The following is an 18305-nucleotide window of genomic DNA, read 5'->3' on the forward strand; positions in this document are numbered from 1 at the left end:
AGATTATGTCAGGATCTACCCAGTCCCGCCCACATGAAAAGCACACATTCTCAGCTCCTTCAGCTATCTGGTCCTCATCCTGGTTTTTGTAATGAAAGAACTCAATAATGCAGGGTAGATCAGCAGTATATAAAACAAATTTTGGGGAACCAAATTGCTTCAAATTAGATAAAGTATAATTTTCCCTCTTAACTAGTGAATGACTTGTGAAGTCAGCTACCTTATCTGTATAAACAGGCTAAGAACAAATACATTAAGTCTGCGTCTCGGCGTGTTTATGTCTCAGTGTTGGAAGTATTCCACTTAATAACTTCACACCTCAGTCTGTATATGCCTTATCAAACTAAATTTTAATTCATTTTGCCTTATGATTGACCACTAATGTAGTTCTTTTTTGCCCTTTTGAAAGTTGGAATGTTATTATCACAGCAGTTTTATAGTAGACCCAGATCTTAGAGAGCGTGCACACACGTATGCAAGAGAGCAAGCGTGCGCAAATGTATACATGTACATAAAAATTTTCTCACAATTTGTCTTTTTTAACATCTTTCGGTTAGCAAGTGTTCTAATTTGTGTGTGTGTTTTGGGGCACATCCAGTGATGCTCAGGGATTACTCCTGATTCTGTGCTCAGGAGTTACTCCTGGCGATGATCAGGGGATCATATGGGATGGTGGGGATTGAACCCAGATTGGCTATGTTGCAGGATAAGCACCTTGCCTCAGTCCAGCTCCCACGATTTTTATGGTTCTTTTTGTCCCAGAAGACTTTTGCTTAAGGGCTAGAGCAATAGTGCAGCGAGTTAGGGCGCTAGCATGCACACAGCTTACCTGACTTTGATCCCTGGTACCCCATGTGGTCCCCTGAGGCAAAGTAGGACTGGAGTGCAGAGACAAAGTAAGACCTTAGAACAGCCAGGTGTGGCCCTCCCCCCACAACGAAAACCTTTTGCTCACCCCCAGGATGCAAAGAAATTTTCCTATTTATAGAAGATTTATTAGTACTTTTTTCCTCTAATTTCTTTCGTGGGTATGATTGAGCCACACCTAGTCATGCTGAGGGCTTACTCTTGCTCAAGGATCAATTGGAGGTGTTTGGGATCATCTGTGATATGGGGGATCAACCTGGTTTTGATTGCATGCAAGGCCTTACCCCTATACTATTTCTATGGCTCCTAATTTCTTTTGTGTCAAGGATTTCTTGAATTATTTGATGGATCATTTTGAGGCGTAATCATTATTTAAGTATTTTAAAATAGCATTGAGACATTTTTTATAACTTGCGTAGGGTTTTCCTTTTGAATCCTTGAAGACTTGTTGGTATAGTATTCTATATTATCAGTTGGACAACATTACTGATATCATGTATCTTGTTGAATGTCTTTCAGGGAGTTACGTGTGATTAAGTCTGTCTTTGAGAAATGGAGGCTTATTAATCCTGTACATTCTTTTAATGTTTGAAACTTTATTTAAACATCATGACTTGCAAAGTTGTTTTTAATACAGTTGTTTCAGGCACTCAATGTTCCAATACCAGTCCCTACACCAATGTCCCAGTTTTCTACCCACCCTCTAATTCTCTTAGTAGGCACAAAATCATTTACTTCATATTGCTTCTTACAACATATTACTAAAGTCATTGAGGATTTATTGAGTGCTTAAGTGCTGGTTGAGCTCTTTGTGTCACTGTTTTTGCTCAGTAAGCTTAGTGGGTTTCTGTGCAATTTTCCAACCTTATTTGCTGTGCCCCTACTCAGCTGTCTGTACTGTGAAATTTGGAGACGCATATATGGCCTGGTGCTCCAGGAGCTGAGGAACTGGGGTGATTAGCAGTTCTGTTTGTGGAGCACTGGACCTTCTGGCAGGACGCGGCCTCCGCCTGCTCCAGTCCGCCTGTGTTACTCAGCTGTGCATCTCTCCAACATGAGTCAGCTTGTTCTGTACATTTCGCTTCTCACACTGTGAGGCCCTCATTGTTCACCTGACACATCTACCTTCATAGCTTCATTCCTCAGCACCTCGTTACTGTACGAATCTGGGAACTTGGTGGGTTTGGGGTAATTGTACCCGATGGTGCTGTGGTGCTGCTCCTGGGTCTTTGGAGATTCTGTGGTGCTGGGGATCACGCCAGGCCTCTCTGCATGCAGAGCTTGCAGTGCTGGTGCTCAGCTCGTTGAGCTAGTTTCCTGGCAGAAAACTTGCTTATGTTGAAGTCTACTTAGGTTTACTTTTAAGTAGCATTTTTTTCATCCATTTATTTTTAATTGTATCCTTATGTTTAAAGCACATCTCATTGGTAGCTTATAATATGTCACTTGCCTATTTTCTGTCTTTTAACTGGAATAGTTATGGTTAATATAATTTTTTCCTTAGGGGTTACATACCTGCATAAGTGCTTCAGGGACCATGTGGGATGAGGGTAGACCAAGCATGTACTCCAGCACTTGGTGCCATCTCTCCAACCCTAATTAGTTACTTACTGGTTTGGTTGGAGCAAGGTCTACATTTTTCTCCACCCTTTCCTTTTGGCTTGACTGAATATTAGAAGTACATCTCAAGGTTTTTTTTTGTTTGTTCGTTTTTGATGCCACATCTGGGGGAGCTCAGGACTTGCTCTCCTGACTTAGTCTGTGCTCAGGGATTATCGCCTGAGGATGGATTCAGGGGCCTTTATGGGGATCTGGGGATCAAGCATGGGTTGATCATGTAAGACAAGAACTCTGCCTGCTGTATTATTACTTCAGTCTCCATTTTGAGAATTTCTTGACTTTCTGGGGGCTGGGGACATGCCTGTGTGCTTTGGGACTACACCAGTTCATGCTGGGAAGTGGTGCAGGGACAGTTTAGATGTGATGTTGGGACTTGAACTCTTGTCGTAGACATAGCCATATGCTAGGAAAGAACCTCAGCCTTGTGCTCTATGTCGGGTACTGATTTATTGGCTCTTTACCTCTAGCTGTTCACACAGTGATTCTGTTGAGTCTCAAGATTCATTGGTTCTGGGGACCTCCAGGGTCACACCTGATAGTGCTTGGAATCACTATATTTGATTGGGCTATAAGTATATAGCCTGCAATTTTGCTATTCCTGGGACTTTTCTTTTATCTGGAAGCTTTTTAGTTTTGTCTTATTGTAGGTGTGGACTTCAGCTTACGCTAGTTTTGTATGATAAATGACATGTTAATGCATTCAGATTGTGTAGCAGTGAACTTCTGAATTCAAATCTCCTCTTTGAGGTGGGCAGCTGTTAAAACTTCAGTGCCCGGTGGCTGTCTGAAAGACATTTACAGATGTATCAGCAATCTGGGACAGCTTTTATGCTTTAGGGCTCTCTTCTGTGGATCTTCATTCTTTATTGCTTCCTCTCCAGCTTTTATAATTGATTATCTTCTCTGTCCTCTTGATTCCTTAACCAGTTGATTTGTAGTTTTCACTTTGAAATCACCCAGTCATAGCAACTCAAAAAATAATAGGAATCATTCTCAGTGCCCTTCATTTCTTTCAGGGTTTTCCTCCCCTCTCAATCTGCTTTCATTTTGTTGTTTATCATTGTTTTCAGACAGTTGTGCTTTTTTGGTTTGTTTTGTGTCACACCTAGAAGTGTGGTGGCGGGGGGCAGGGGGCTCTTCCTATGTATTCCTATGGGTACCTGGAATCCAACCAGACTTTCTGTATGCAGAGCATGTGTTCTGGCCCATTGAGCTGCCTCTCCATCTCCGAGATGGTTGTTTTCGGCTATCCAAAGTTTCTTAATTGTTATTATGAAGAATACTGGTCGGTAACAGGATCTTTCACTTGCAGAGGCAGAAATCCTTTGCTCTTAGAAATCTGGATCATCAGACTTGGAATGGTCTTTGACTTAGCAGTATTAATGCTTATTAATGCTAGTGTATGGTTTACTATTAATACTACATCTATACTAACTGCACTAGTCTTTCACAAATGAGGAAATTGCTGCTGAGCACAGTTAGGTTAAAGAGTCACATGATTTGCTGGGTGGGGTAGGTGGGATTCAATTTATAATTATTTTGATTCAGAAGTCCACATTAACACTGCATGATGCTCCTCAGTACCTTTTCCCTATTTTTAATTTACCTGTAACTATATAATTTCTTTTCTTTTGTTATTTTTGTTTGGGGGCCACACTTGGTGATGCTCAGGGTGTGACTCCTGGCTCTACACTCAAGAATTACTCCTGGCAGAGCTTGGAGAATAATGGGATTAAGGAGATCAAACCCAAACCAGTCACATGCAAGGCAAATGCCCTACCCACTGCATTTTGTTCCAGCTCCTGTAGCTATATCATTTCTATCTGAAAATAAGTAGAGTTAGAAGAATGACTTGAAACATGAAATGTTTTTATTTTAGGAAATGGAAGTACCAGTATTACCGAAAATCGCTCTACCCATCACTAGTTCTTCACTGCCCACCTTCAACTTTAGCTCATCTGTGATCACAACTTCTCCGTCATCCATTAGTCCTTCACAATCATCAACAAGCAAGGTATGTTGCATGTACCAAGAGGTGACTTTGTTCTTTCTCATGTTAATTTGTTGGAGAGGTTGAAACCATGCTCAGGACTGCTGGGGACCAGTGATTTTTGTTTTTTGGGGGACTGTGCTCAGTGTGCTCAGGAGCTATACCAGCCTTGTGCACTTTGATTACTCCCGGAAGTTCTCAGGACTGTGAGTTGCTGGGAATTGAACTCCGGCCTCCAGCATGCAAAGCATATGCTTAGCCAGTTGGGCTATTTCTCTACCCCATAAAAATGTTTTTGTTCTGGGATCAAACCTAGTAGTGCGCTGGTCTTCCTGCTGGCTCTGTGCTTGAGGATTACAACTGGCCATACTTAGGAGGGCCATATGTGATGCTCAGAATCAAACTACAGTCTGCCATGTGAAAGGCAAGACTCTTACCTCTTGGAAACTCTTCGGCCCCAGTAAAAGTGAGATTTTAATCTTAAAGAGAGCAGTTCTTCGGGGTTTTTTAGACTAACTTGTGTAAGGGCTACATAGTCTCTCTCTCTCTCTCTCTCTCTCTCTTTTTTTCTATTTATCTGTTTTTGTCTCATTTGTTTAAGCAGGTACAAATGACCTCTCCAAATAGCACTGGCAGTCCCATGTTTAGATTTTCATCTCCAATTGTAAAGTCTACTGAGGCAGATGTACTACCTCCTTCATCTGTAAGTAGTAAACAAGGAATAATCCTTTATTCAAAATCATACTGTACTTTGAAAAGTAGTAACCACTCCTTGTGATCTTGAAAGTGGAGTATTTGTGGGCCACCAAGGTTATACACAGCACTGCTTGGGGGCAGTGCTAGGAATTGATCTCAGGGCTTTGCACCCATTAACCATGTGTTCTGTTATTTGTGCTATCTTGCAGGCCCACATTAAAAAAAAAGTTGGTGCGGAGGGCTAAATACATATTTTATAGTCAACTTCATGATGTAGCTGGCAGTACAAAACACCAGGGACTGGGGTTATAGACATAGCTTATTGGTAGAATGATTATATGATTTGCATGTATGAAGCCCTATGGGTACACACCCATAGGTGGTACACACCTACCTCTGCTTCCAAATACAAATATGTAGACTCTTGAAGTTTTTACCGTGTATGTACACACATTGGGGAGGTATAGCAGGTAGGGTGTTTGCCTTGCATGCTGTCAACCTGGGTTTGATTCCTCCGCCCCTCTTGGAGAGCCTGGCAAGCTAATGTAGTATCCTGCCCGCACGGCAGAGCCTGGCAAGCTCCCTGTGGTGTATTTGATATGCCAAAAACAGTAACAGCAAGTCTCACAATGGAGACGTTACTGGTGCCCGCTCGAGCAAATTTATGAAAAACGGGACGACAGTGCTACAGTACATGTACACACTTATAATATCACTACACATAGTTTTCACCTACCATTTGAAAGGTACTGACATTTTGATACCTTTAATATTTTTCCAATGATGCTCTTTTTTTTTTTTTTTTTTTTTTGCTTTTTGGGTCACACCCAGCGATGCTCAGGGGTTACTCCTGGCTTTGCACTCAGGAATTACTCCTGGCAGTGCTTGGGGGACCATATGGGATGCCGGGGATCGAACCCGGGTCGGCCGCGTGCAAGGCAAACGCCCTACCCACTGTGCTACCGCTCCGGCCCCTCCAATGATGCTCTTATGAGTCGTCTTCATATAGTTATTGTACCCAAGAAGTTTAATATGATAGTCTTTCCAGGTTATTTATTTTATGTTATTTTGTCATTTCATTGCCACATCACCAAAATTTCATTTTCCAGAAAACCTCTAGCTTTTTTGGTGGGGAAATGGCATTTAGAATCTGGGAATTAAACTGGACAGAACTGGGCATTAGAAACACTATGTACTGCTTCAAAAGAAAACCTGTGAAATTAAAACGTTGCTATTGGGGGAGTAGAGTGATAGTACAGTGGGTAGGGTACTTACTTTGCACATAGCTGACCTGGGTTGGATCCCTGGCACCCTGTATGTTCCTCAAGTCCGCTAGGAGTGATCCTTGAGTGCAGAGAGCCAGGAGTAAGCCCTGAGCACTGCCAAGTATAGCCCTGGGCACTGCCAAGTATAGTATAAATTAATTTTAATTTATAAAAAATTAAAATTAAAAAAAATGTCAGGAGTTTGGCTCTCTGGTAGAGAATTTGCCTAGCATATTTGAGGCTCTGGGTTGTTTCTTTCAACACGCACACACACGCACACACGCGCTGCTGTTACTTTTTTTTTTTTTGCCTTTTGGGTCACACTTGGCAATGCACAGGGGTTACTCCTGGCTCTGCACTCAGGACTTACTCCTGGCGGTGCTCAAGGAACCATATGGGATTCTGGGAATCGAACCCGGGTCTGCTGAGTGCAAGGCAAACGCCCTGCCCACTGTGCTATTGCTCCCGCCCCTTGATGTTAAAACTCTTAACATACCATTCATCCTAAGGAGCATTTCAATTTCAGGATCATGCAATATGAAAATTGTGAATCTTCTAAAATTCAGAGTTTTTTGTCTTGATATTTTAAAAGCAGTCTATTTCTTTCCTAAGCTGACTTCAGGATGTATATTCTCTTTACAGATTGGGTTTACGTTTAGTGTACCTGTTGCAAAAACAACTGAATTTTCTGGCTCTGGTAGTGTTTCAGAACCAATCACAAGTAGTTCGGGTAAGTAAGAATTGTTGTAAATATTTAACATAAAAATAGTTCTGTGCATTAATATTTCAGATTCTTTTTGTAGTCCTTGGCAAGTCTTGGTAATGCTATTGTTTGAATGAATTAACCTCAGAAAAGCAAGTTGGAAATAATACTAGCCTGCTGGTACTACTTTGTAGTGATTATCTTTCGTGATAGTGTTAGCTCTCTAAATTCCAACTTTCAGTTTGGTTCTGAAAGGAATAGTTAACAGCAAGTCTATCCACAGTCTTTGTTTAGTGAAAAATAGGGTGACATTTTGTAAGTGAAGTCTCAAAACAAAATAACTGTCTACATGAAGTCCATCTATGTTCACAAGCTCTCTTTTGATGGAAGAATTATGTTGGCCTCTGCATGTAGTTGATATATATATATATATATATATATATATATATCTTTTGGGCCAGACCCAGCGTTACTCACTCAGGGGTTACTCCTGCTCTGAGTTCAGGGCTTACGTCTGCCTGCTGTACTAGGTCTGTGTTTCCTAGTCTACTTTTTGAGATAAAACTGACATAAAGTTGAAGGTGTGAAGTTTTTTGTAAAAGATTTACTATAACTTTCCCTAATACCTATTATCATACATTGCAATAGTTTTTCTTAGTGTGTAAGGACATTTAAGGTTATACTTTGAGTAAATCTTAAGTATATACAAAAAAAGTATTATTGTTCTTTGTATTTTAATTAATATACTCAGGTAACTGACATCCTAAGATATGAAATGTTTCCATCTCAACAGTTTTTCCAGTGTGTCTTTCTACTAGTTCTTCTCTCACATGGGCAGAAGCTAATCTACTTTTTGAGTAAACACGCTATCCACTATCTCTCTACTGAAATTTTAATCTGAGACTGATTTTTATATGGGGTAGAATTGTTACTGTGGAAATGGTCTAGCTCTTATGTGGGTCCTTGAGTTATTGTGTATAAAATTAGCATACAACACTCTCAGTGCTCATAAAATTGCAGTTAAGAGTTTTAAGAAGTTAGTTTTGGGAGCCGGAATAGTAGTACTGTGGGTAGGACCTTTGCTTGGTACACGGTTGGTCAGATTTGATCTTTGGCATTCCATTTTGTCCCCTGAGCCCCATGAGTAGTGATCCCTGAGCACTGCTGGGTGTGGCCCAAAACACAGTTCATTTTGGATCCCCCAGTTCTGTGTCTAGGTTGCAGGCTGGTTCTTCACGGACTCCTGTGTGTGTTGTCCTATGCATGCTAATCTCTTGCTGGTGCTGTCCCTTAAAATTCGTGGACAGGGTGGGAGCTGGTGGGAGGAAAACTGTGGACATTGGTTGGGGGAAATGTACACTGGTGTAGGGACAGGTCTGGTACATCGTATAACTGAGACCCGACCATGAAAAACTTTGTGCTTCTCACCGTGATTCAGTAAAATAATAATAATTTAAAAAATTCATGGACCGGTGTGCCCCACTGTCCTTGAGCTCTGATTTCTGGAGCTGGGGCTCTAAGCCTGCCTCTCAAGGTCCGTAGTCCAAAGCTCTTTGTTTCTTTTGTTCTTCTTTGTTTTCTGGTCTAGGTAAGAACTGCTGTTTTTCCTGCCTTCTGCTTAGCACCAGAGAGGGGTCAAAGAGGAAGTTACCTGATCTCTGGTCCTTTTTAACTGTTTCTGCCCCTTAGCCATTTCCATTCTGTGACCAGTATGTTGAATGGGTGGGAATGGGTTATTCAGACTGAGGCTTCAGTAAGGGATCTGCCCTATCTGAAGTGTTTCCTTGATTTTATGCTTTGTTGGAGTTTCAAAAAAACAGACCTTCCTCAAAAGATAGATTCCGAGTTGGGTCTGATTGCCAGAACATAGACACTAGAGAGCTCTTTGGGTTTGGGGTGATTTCAAAATCCTAGATGATCAGAATAGCACAGAAGAGAAATTTGACAATCTTACTTTTTTTGTTTTGTTTTGTTTTTTGTTTTCTTTAGGCCACACCCAGCGGTGCTCAGGGTTTACTCCTGGCTCTGTGCTAAGGGATCACTCCTGGCGGTGCTCGGGGGACCATATAGGGTGCTGGGGATCGAACCCGGGTCGGCTGCGTGCAAGGCAAGCGCCCTACCCGCTGTCCTATCATAACAGCCCCAATAACAGTATTTTATTTTTTATTATATAAATAGCTTTATGTAAGAGTAGAAAGCACATTTATGGTGTACTTTTTTACAACAAGTTTTTTGTTATTTTCACTATACTGTCAATTCATGAGGATGGATATATTTAATAAGTCTATTTACATGCCTGATTTTAAGTAAAGGCACAAGTCCTTCCCCCACTCCCCGTGTTTACTAATGCTTCGGTCATGGTATCTGAATGAATGAAAATTGTTAAAACTTTTTTGTGCTTCATTACATCTGGGGTAATTACCCAGATTTTTAAGATTATCATGAGCCGCATATGCAGATTCTGAGGATGTGAATTCTTATAACAGTCTCTCTGGTTCTAGTCACTTCTATCATTAAGCTGATAGGAGATGTGGAGGTCATGATTGTGACACTTTGTGACAAGATCTTTTAATGACTTTTTTTTTTACCATGCTGCACGGAACCCTTAAAACGTAATAAAAGCAGTTCAATTTTTCTAGAAAGGAAAATACAATGCTATTAGGTGATAAAAGTGATATGCTTTGAGAATTAGTATAGAGTTTAGTTTTTTTTTACTTGTTACTGAGGTGAAAGTGACATAAGGTAAAACTAATCCTTTGAAACTGTATAGCATTTAGAACATTCACTATTGCACAGTTATTACCTTGAATTTGTGGTTTATTCAGTGCATTTTTGACACCCTTGAGAGGAAACCTGTGCTCAGTAAACAATTGGTCTCCACATTCCAACTCCTGGCAACATGCAGTTCTGTTATGTCTGCATTTACCTGTTCTGGAATCATGCCTAAAGCTATAATTTCTTTCACTTACATTTTCAGAATTTGTCTACCAGTGTTTACTTTCTTTTGTTTTACTACATTGTATGGATAGGGCATAATTTATCTTTGTGCCTTGATGCATATTTGGGCTCTTTATACCTTCTGGCTGTTGTGTTGCTGCATATAGATGTTTGCATATATTTTTTTTGTTTGGGGCTTTGCCATACCCAGTGGTTTCAGGCATTACTCCAGCTACTCAGGAATGACTTCTGGTGAGGTGCCAGGGATCAAAGGGTAATCAGCCACCTCCAGGACAAGTGCCTTACCTCTTGTATGATCTCTGTAGCCAATGTGTGCATGTGTTTGAAGACTGGCTTTAGTGCTTTAAAGCATATATACTTAGGAATGGAGTTCCTGGGTTGGTCAAATGGTAGATTTTTTGTGTGTGTGAATCACAAATCTTCTTTGCAGTTGGCTCATCTTACAGGGATCATAATTCTCCACAGTCTCACCTCATTTATTTTTCCAACTTTTTTTTTTCCCCGGGTTACTCCTGGCTTTGCACTCAGGAATTACTCGTGGCGGTGCTCAGGGGACCATATGGGATGATGGGAATCAAACCCTGGTTGGCCTCGTGCAAGGCAAACGCCCTACCTGCTGTGCTTGCTATCGCTCCAGCCCCTGTTTTTCCAATTTTAATTATAGCCATCCTCAAAGGGAGAAGTGATGCTTTATTGTGGTTTTGATTTGCACGTTCTCTAATGACTTAGTGGTCTCGAACTTCTTTTTGTGTGCTTCATGGATTTTTTAAAAAAATATTTTTTAGAGTATATTCAAATGCTTAGCTCTTGGGGGGGGCACACCTGCTGTGCTGTACTCAAGGCTGCTTACTCCTGACTCTGACTCTGCATAGAGGACTGTCACATGGACAGGTGCCAGCTGGGTTTGATGGCAAGTGTCATAACCTCTGGCGCACCCCCCCTCCGTATTTTAAATGTTCTTTTATTCTTCTTCTTGGGTTAGTATCTTTAATGTATAGACATAATCTTGTTTATTGTCTTCACTTTGTTGAGCTTAGATATATTTGTTTGGGTAATCGGAAGGAAGAGAAAGAGTTATACTCAGTTCAGGAGAACCTGAGTTTCTGCAGAGTGCTAAGTACGCATCTTAAGTTGCATAAGATAAATCCCCATGATGGAGAATGTGTGTTGGAAATTAAAGGACCCACACATATCTCAGGCAGAGCTACGGGCGACCCCAGATTGGGCAGATGGGCACCTTTGCTACTGTAAAGTTAGTGTTTATAAGGTTTTTCTAAACTACTGTTCCAGAGTCTATTGCTCCTGGGTGTTGCCAAGGGGAGGGATTGTTTCCTTTGATATTCTCAGCATCTCCTTTGTTTCCCCAAATGGGGGAATCTCTCCTCCCAAGGGGTCTAGCTTGATGCCAGGGCCTGAAATCCTGGATTTCAGGGCTCCTTAGGTGGATCCTGTATTTCACAGGTCTGGAGAGCCTGTGAGCTAGTTTGGGATTCCAGACTGTATCTTCTCCCAGTCCACAGTACCAGGGTCCCCTATGAGTCTTGCTTTAAGATTCAGCTTCTCATATGCTTCTTGACTCATTTGGAAAATTCTCTCCTTCCCTCCCTTTGGAGTGACCAGGCCTCACTGGGTGTTGAACATGAGGTTTCTGTGTTGAGCACTTAATGTTCATGCTCCCTGAGGCCATGCTCATTTACTTATGGTGCTTGCACATGTATTCACCTGGGGTCACACACTTTCCTTGTGACTCTTGCATATTTTAAATTTTTACTTGTATTGGGGGCAGGGGAAGCTGTGGTCCTGGCACACTTGCTTGCCAAGGTATCCCGGGAGAGACCACTGTACTCACAGCTTTGTCGTTGCAGTGATTATTGGGGATTGCACATTAATTTATGCTTACATGCACCTGTGTGCAGGGCTGTCAGCTGAGGGTTAGTGAACTCTTGGTCTCACAAGGCAGGCTAGCTACAGAGCAAATTTCCCACCTCCATTATCTTTTCACTCTAACTTTTATCATTTACCATATTCGGGCCATCTTCTGACCAGTCTTGCTTCTCCCTTCTACCCCCTTTATGCTCACAGATAAACCTATCAAGTAGTTTTGAAACAGTCCCAGACATTCCTTTGTAAATACAAACTTCCTTAAACTATGAAACCATTATAGTTTGAAAATGATCTCGTTTTAAGCATAGTTTGTTTTGGAACGTTTGTAATAAATATTACATCTGACGAGATATCTAAAACCTTTTAGAAATCTAAATAGCATTTACCTGTTAGTAAATGGCATATTATCCATAAATTTTTTATGGCTGTTTCACATTCTGTAGTACCAGCATTTTTAAAAATGTAATCAGCTCCTTACTGGACATTTGTCCTCTGACTTTTATTTAACTGAAGAATATATTCTCATAGAACAGATTTCTAGAAAGAAATAGTCATTTACCTTCAAGGTTTTCTTTTTTTAAATCACTGTTATAAATTGATATGTTGCAAATATGCTATTTCTTTTTAACAAAAATTTTAAAATTTAGGGGCCGGAGCGATAGCACAGCGGGTAGGGCGTTTGCCTTGCACGCGGCCGACCCGGGTTCGATCCCCGGCATCCCATATGGTCCCCCAAGCACTGCCAGGAGTAATTCCTGAGTGCAAAGCCAGGAGTAACCCCTGTGCATAGCTGGGTGTGACCCAAAAAGCAAAAAAAAAAAAAAAAAAAAAATTTAAAATTTAGACACCATGACTTCCATCAATGTTAGTAACAGGTTCCAGGACACACCCTCCACTAGAGTGTCTCGACATCTCGCCTCACACCAGCCCTTTTCTTGTAAGCTCAGTTCTGTAGAGCAGTTCTTAGGTTCTCTTGCTCTGGCCATGTATTTTATTCCCTTACTTGTTTCTTTATATCCCACATACAAGAGAAATTATTCTGTACCATTCTATAACTTTCATACAGTATATGAGTTTGCCCTTGTGGTTTTGACCTCTTTACTATTTGGTTTCCAGAGAATTCATGTGGGAATAGGTTTAATTTATACTTACTTGTAAGTCATTTGTTCAATAGTTGAGAATTCTAGTGACTTTTTGTAATGTTTTAAAGGATGGCCCAAATTTGCTTTGAAACATCTTTTTTTAACTTGAGTGTGGTGCATTTTCTTAGAATAATGTTTTTTGCAATTAAAAAATTTTAGCTCAAGATAATACTGCAGTTAATAGTAATACAAGCTGTAAGAAGCCAAATGAAGATTTTGAGGGCCCTTTTAGACCTGCAAAAATTCTGAAAGAAGGAAGTGTCCTAGATGCTCAGAAATACCCTGGTAAGATTAAGAACTGCTTTTGAAATATTATTAAATCTTAATTACAAACTCATCTCATTTTAAGGTCATTTGTGTTGTTAGGCTTTGAAAAAATATAAAACGTTTGAAAGTAACTTTTTGAATGTAAATGTATTCACTTTTAGTTCTTGAGAATACCTTAGAAATTCCACAGTGAAATCTCTGACAAGCATAGAGAAAAAAAAATAGAAAGTCTGTTAATAGTTAGATCATTATTATCAACTTAATATATCTGGACAGATGTTTTTCTGATGAAAGCATTGAATTGGCCATTATTCTCTGATTATTTTCCCAGATCTGATACTTAGATACCAAGGCCATTTGAAAAGAAAACATTTGCTGATTGTAATTGTAATACCACACACACACACACACACACACACACACACACAACAAATTGTTTTTTACTTCAAACAAGCTTTGGAAGCTAGAGGATAATAATTTAAAGTCAATATATTGAAGTCCTTGAGTAGAAATAATTATCTTAGTTGGAAAATCGAAGAGAGTAGTCCAGTGTCAGTTGTGAAGTGTACTTCAGAAGAATGCAGTAGTGGGAGGGTACTCTATGAACTCAGAAAGAATTATAAATAGCAGTAATGATAATGAAAGCAAGATAATCTAACTCCAGAATTCTCGAACTTCTCAGTCTCTTATATTACACTTTGTAACACCTACTCTTCTGCTTCTTTAACTTTGAAAACAACAAAAATTTGGAGGAGTCATGTTCTTTTGTGACAAATTAGGACTTTTTTTTTTAAATGGGAGGAAAATATTTTAACGTCTTGATAATCACTGAAAAATTTCCCACCTTTTAAATTTTTAAATTTTATTTTCATAAAGTTGTTTTACGTTAATTGATTACATTCAGTATTTCAACACCAGTCCCACCACCAATACACCTTCCTACCATCATTATTTCTGATTTTTCTACCACCACTCAAGCCTGCCTGCCACAGGCTGGTGCTAGATAATTTATTTTGTATTGCTTGTTAGGAATAGCATGAGCGGTCCCATGGCCGTGAAAGTGACTGCATGCTCCTGGGAAAATTTCTCACAATAATGACTCCTGAATAATTGATCTTTAAGATTTTATATTTAAGACTGTTGGAGCGGTAACTTGAGGCTTTTTTGTGTAATTCAGTGTTTCTAACTCGACACGAGTATTTGAATAACATGAACTTTTGTTCTCTTAGGATAGGCTGACTCTGAGTTTTTATTTCTAGGCTTTATCCCAGTGGTTTGCCACTTTTGAATTTGTCATTTGTCATTGAATAGTTTGATTTTAAAGCTTACCCACGCAAATAACCCTACCAATTGACCTTTTCTTGGAAGTAGAGGGTGCCACAATGTAGATTATGATTGTATAGAATTAAAAGGTGGCATTTAAGTAATTTCACATAGCATTGGAATCCCCTGAAGGAGACAGATGATGACAAAAGACTTCAGTGTGGTAAAAAGGCAAGAAGTATAAAACATAGTTTGTATCAGCAAGTTGGTATACATTAAAGCATAAAATTAATTAGATATTGGTTGAAGAAAATTAAGGAAACAACTCTTGTAGAATTTTAAGTGTGTCTACATGTTTTTTATTATGTTAGTAATGTGAAATGGCTCTTAGTTCATTGGGTTGTAGTAATTCTGCAGTAGGTAAATGTGTTTTCCAGTAATATATCAATAAATGTTTTGATTAGAAATTCTTTGTTTTCTTGTCTCCCCTACATTATAGGCTTCTCATCACTGAAGACAGATTCTTTCGCTGCTCAGCCTACCACCACAAGCCCAGTAGTTTATACAAGACCAGCAATAAGTAGCTTTTCTTCTAGTGGAATTGGATTTGGGGAAAGTTTAAAAGATGGATCTTTGTGGCAGTGTCAAGTTTGTCTAGTCCAGAACAAAGTTACAGACAGCAAGTGCTCCGCTTGTCAAGCAACAAAATTACCATCAAGAGATACTGCTAAACAGTCTGGAATTGGGGCACCAAGTAAAAATGGCAAACCAGTTCTTTCTGCATCAGGGACAGGCTTTGGAGACAAATTTAAACCAGCAGTAGGAACTTGGGATTGTGATACTTGCTTAGTGCAAAATAAACCGGAAGCGATCAAGTGTGTGGCTTGTGAAACACCAAAACCTGGAACTGGTGTTAAGCGAGTCCTTACATTGCCAGCAGTTTCCGAAAGTGCTGTGACTCTGGCTACTTCATCTTCCAGCTGCACTGTGACCACTGGTACCTTAGGATTTGGTGATAAATTCAAAAGGCCTGTGGGATCTTGGGAGTGTCCAGTATGCAGTGTTGTTAACAAGGCAGAAGACAGTAAATGTGTGTCCTGTATGTCTGAGAAACCAGGTATGTTGATAGCTGTTTGTGGTGACTTCTGGTCATTACTTTTTCTTTCTGAAGCTGCTTTGAATATTTTAAATGTTTGTGGACTAGCATTTCTTCATATTCCTTAATTTTGTTGTATTTTATTGATGACTAAAGTGACATTGTGAGTCAGAGGGATAGAACTGGGATTAAGGTGCTGCCTTGGACTCATCCCCAGCTGCACCTATGGTTTCCCAGCACCTCCAGGTTTGGCTCCAAAAGCAATTAAAATGACAAGGAGGGCAGGGAAATAGTCCCAGGGTTTGATCCCTGGCACTATATGATCTCCCTATAGCAGGTGGCCCCAGAACACAACCATGGTGGCTGTAGTGGTTGCTGGTGCTGCAGAACCTGAGCCCCGTGGCACCCTCAAGCCATAACCCTGAACTACTGGTCTGGCTGGCCAGATACTACCTTTCTCCCTTACCCCTCCCTGCCGCAGTAGCTTCCTACTATAGACCAGTTTTCAGTTTCTCTTGTTATTTCCTTAGTGGGCATCTCACACAAGGGAGATCATTTTGTACTGCCCCTCTCCTAACTTTACTCAGGTCCAGGTCCATTTGGTCTCAGCAGGTAGCATGATTTTGTCCTTTCTTATGGCCAGTATTTCATTGTGTATATATGCCATCTGTCCTTATTTAGGATCCTGCCCACTATTGAGAGAGGTATTAGGATAGTCTTCAGTACTCCCTGCCCCACATTTATATATTGGGGGAAGTGTGGCCACATCTAATGATGCTTAGAGGACTACCTTTGGCTTGTGGACGAACTGGGGAACCAAATGTGGTTTGAGAATCAAACCGGGGTCAGTTGCATGCCGCTCCTTAACCCGTGAGCTATTTCTCTCGCCCTCAAACCTTCATACAGAATATTGAAAGGGCCACACAGGGCGGGGTAGTGGGGACGGGGGCGCATATGTTTAGTGCAGGACATTGAACTCAGAGTCTTACTGTTGGACATGTACTCTTAGCCGAGACTAATTCCCAAATGTGTTTATCTCCACTTTTTCTGGAGCCTACCCTCTACCCTATTTGTTTTTGGATCATATCTAATAGTGCTCAGGATTACCTCTGGCTTTGTGTTCAAGAGTCATTCTGGCAGTGCTCAGGGGACCCTATCTGGAGTCGGGGATCCAACCTAGTTGGGTTGCATGCAAAGTGATCACCTAACTCACTGGCCCCAAATGTTCGCTTTAGTTTTTGTTTGAAGTCACATCTGCTGATGCTTGGGAGGCCAAGCAGTGCCACAGGTTCAACCTGGGGCTCCCACATGGAGGGCATGTGTTCCGGCCCTTTGAGTTTCTCGGACTGTCTTTCACGTAGGTAAATGTTGGATTTGCCTATTAGCTCTGTGTTATGTCCCAGGGATACTGGGACGATTCGGTAAATCGTTAATGAAAAATACTGAAACCCGGGCAAGCAAAAGGAGTATTTCTCTTTTTAAAATTGGAAATTACTTAGAATTTGTATTCTTTTAATTAGCTATAAATGATTCTTTGTTCTTCGATATATTGGTATAGGTATAGTAACATGGATACCAAGTAAAAGATAATATGACTGTCACGGGGATTTTACTTGATATTTTGATAGTATTATTCAGGAATGCATAGTTTGATGTCGGCAATGGATAACTTGAGTTAATATCTCCTAGATCACCTGTCTGAATACAACTGGTTTAGCTATATTTCTAATTCCTCTTGCAGTCTCCTTAGTATACAGTTTAAGGGGCAGAGAGATAGTTCAAAGCAGGACATTTCCTTTGCCTGAGGCCTTATGGCCCCAGAGTCCTGCCAGGAATGATCACTGAATGCAAGGCAGGAGTAAGCCCCAGCACTGCTGGGTGTGACCCCCAAAAAGGAAGGGAGGGAGAGTGGGAGAGTTTGGATTTTTCTTTTAAGATATCGGTCTCTTGATCAGGCATCTCTCCTCTTAAGCAAATAAATGAGCTACCATCTTGATTCAAGAAGTAAATCTAAACAAATTTCAAGTTGATGATAGAATAAAACTTTAGAGATGGAGTTGTTACACAAAAGAAGCTAATATATAGTTAGAACTTTGACTTCATCCTTTAAATAAAAAAATGAGTCAGCGTTTTTATTGCAGAGGAATGAGGAAGTCAAAATGAGAGTTGGGTGTTTGCTACATCCCTTTGGCTTCTTCAAACAGCTGTGAAGGTGACAAAATTGGGACACTAGAGGATAGATTAGGAAGTAGGCAAAGATAGGTATCTTTATATTTTTACTAATGAAATAAGAACAAGGTAGAATAGGTAGCATACAGGTTAAAAACATGGTGATTTCAAGCTGCTAAAGTTGCGAGGTGTTTGTGAGGCCCTTGGATGTGTGCTGATGATTGTCCTCTTTGTTGACTAGTTCATGGGAGTAGAAGTGATGTAAAGTGAGTGGAGTGAATAGAGAAGAGTGCCTAAAACTGAACTCTGCTAATTTAAGAAGTAGCAGGAATAAGCTTCAGAACAGTTAATCTTATAAAGAAGTAACCAGAGAGACAAAACAAAC

The 18305-nt window shown here is 40.4% G+C and overlaps 1 protein-coding gene across 4 annotated transcripts in view; it reads left to right on the top strand.

Annotated features, from left to right (window-relative positions):
• NUP153 (nucleoporin 153) overlaps nt 1–18305 on the top strand; it is a 64818-nt gene that overhangs the window by 34601 nt on the left and 11912 nt on the right. Inside the window, exons 12-16 of one of the 4 annotated variants that reach the window (XM_055124977.1) lie at nt 4367–4501; nt 5079–5180; nt 7081–7168; nt 13285–13410; nt 15155–15772. In XM_055124977.1, the coding sequence (XP_054980952.1) occupies nt 4367–4501; nt 5079–5180; nt 7081–7168; nt 13285–13410; nt 15155–15772 (1069 nt within the window). The remainder of the gene's footprint in view (nt 1–4366; nt 4502–5078; nt 5181–7080; nt 7169–13284; nt 13411–15154; nt 15773–18305) is intronic. The other 3 variants (XM_055124978.1, XM_055124979.1, XM_055124980.1) reach the window with 3 other exon arrangements.

Source organism: Sorex araneus, chromosome 2 (assembly GCF_027595985.1).
Source record: "Sorex araneus isolate mSorAra2 chromosome 2, mSorAra2.pri, whole genome shotgun sequence".
NCBI lineage: Eukaryota > Metazoa > Chordata > Mammalia > Eulipotyphla > Soricidae > Sorex > Sorex araneus.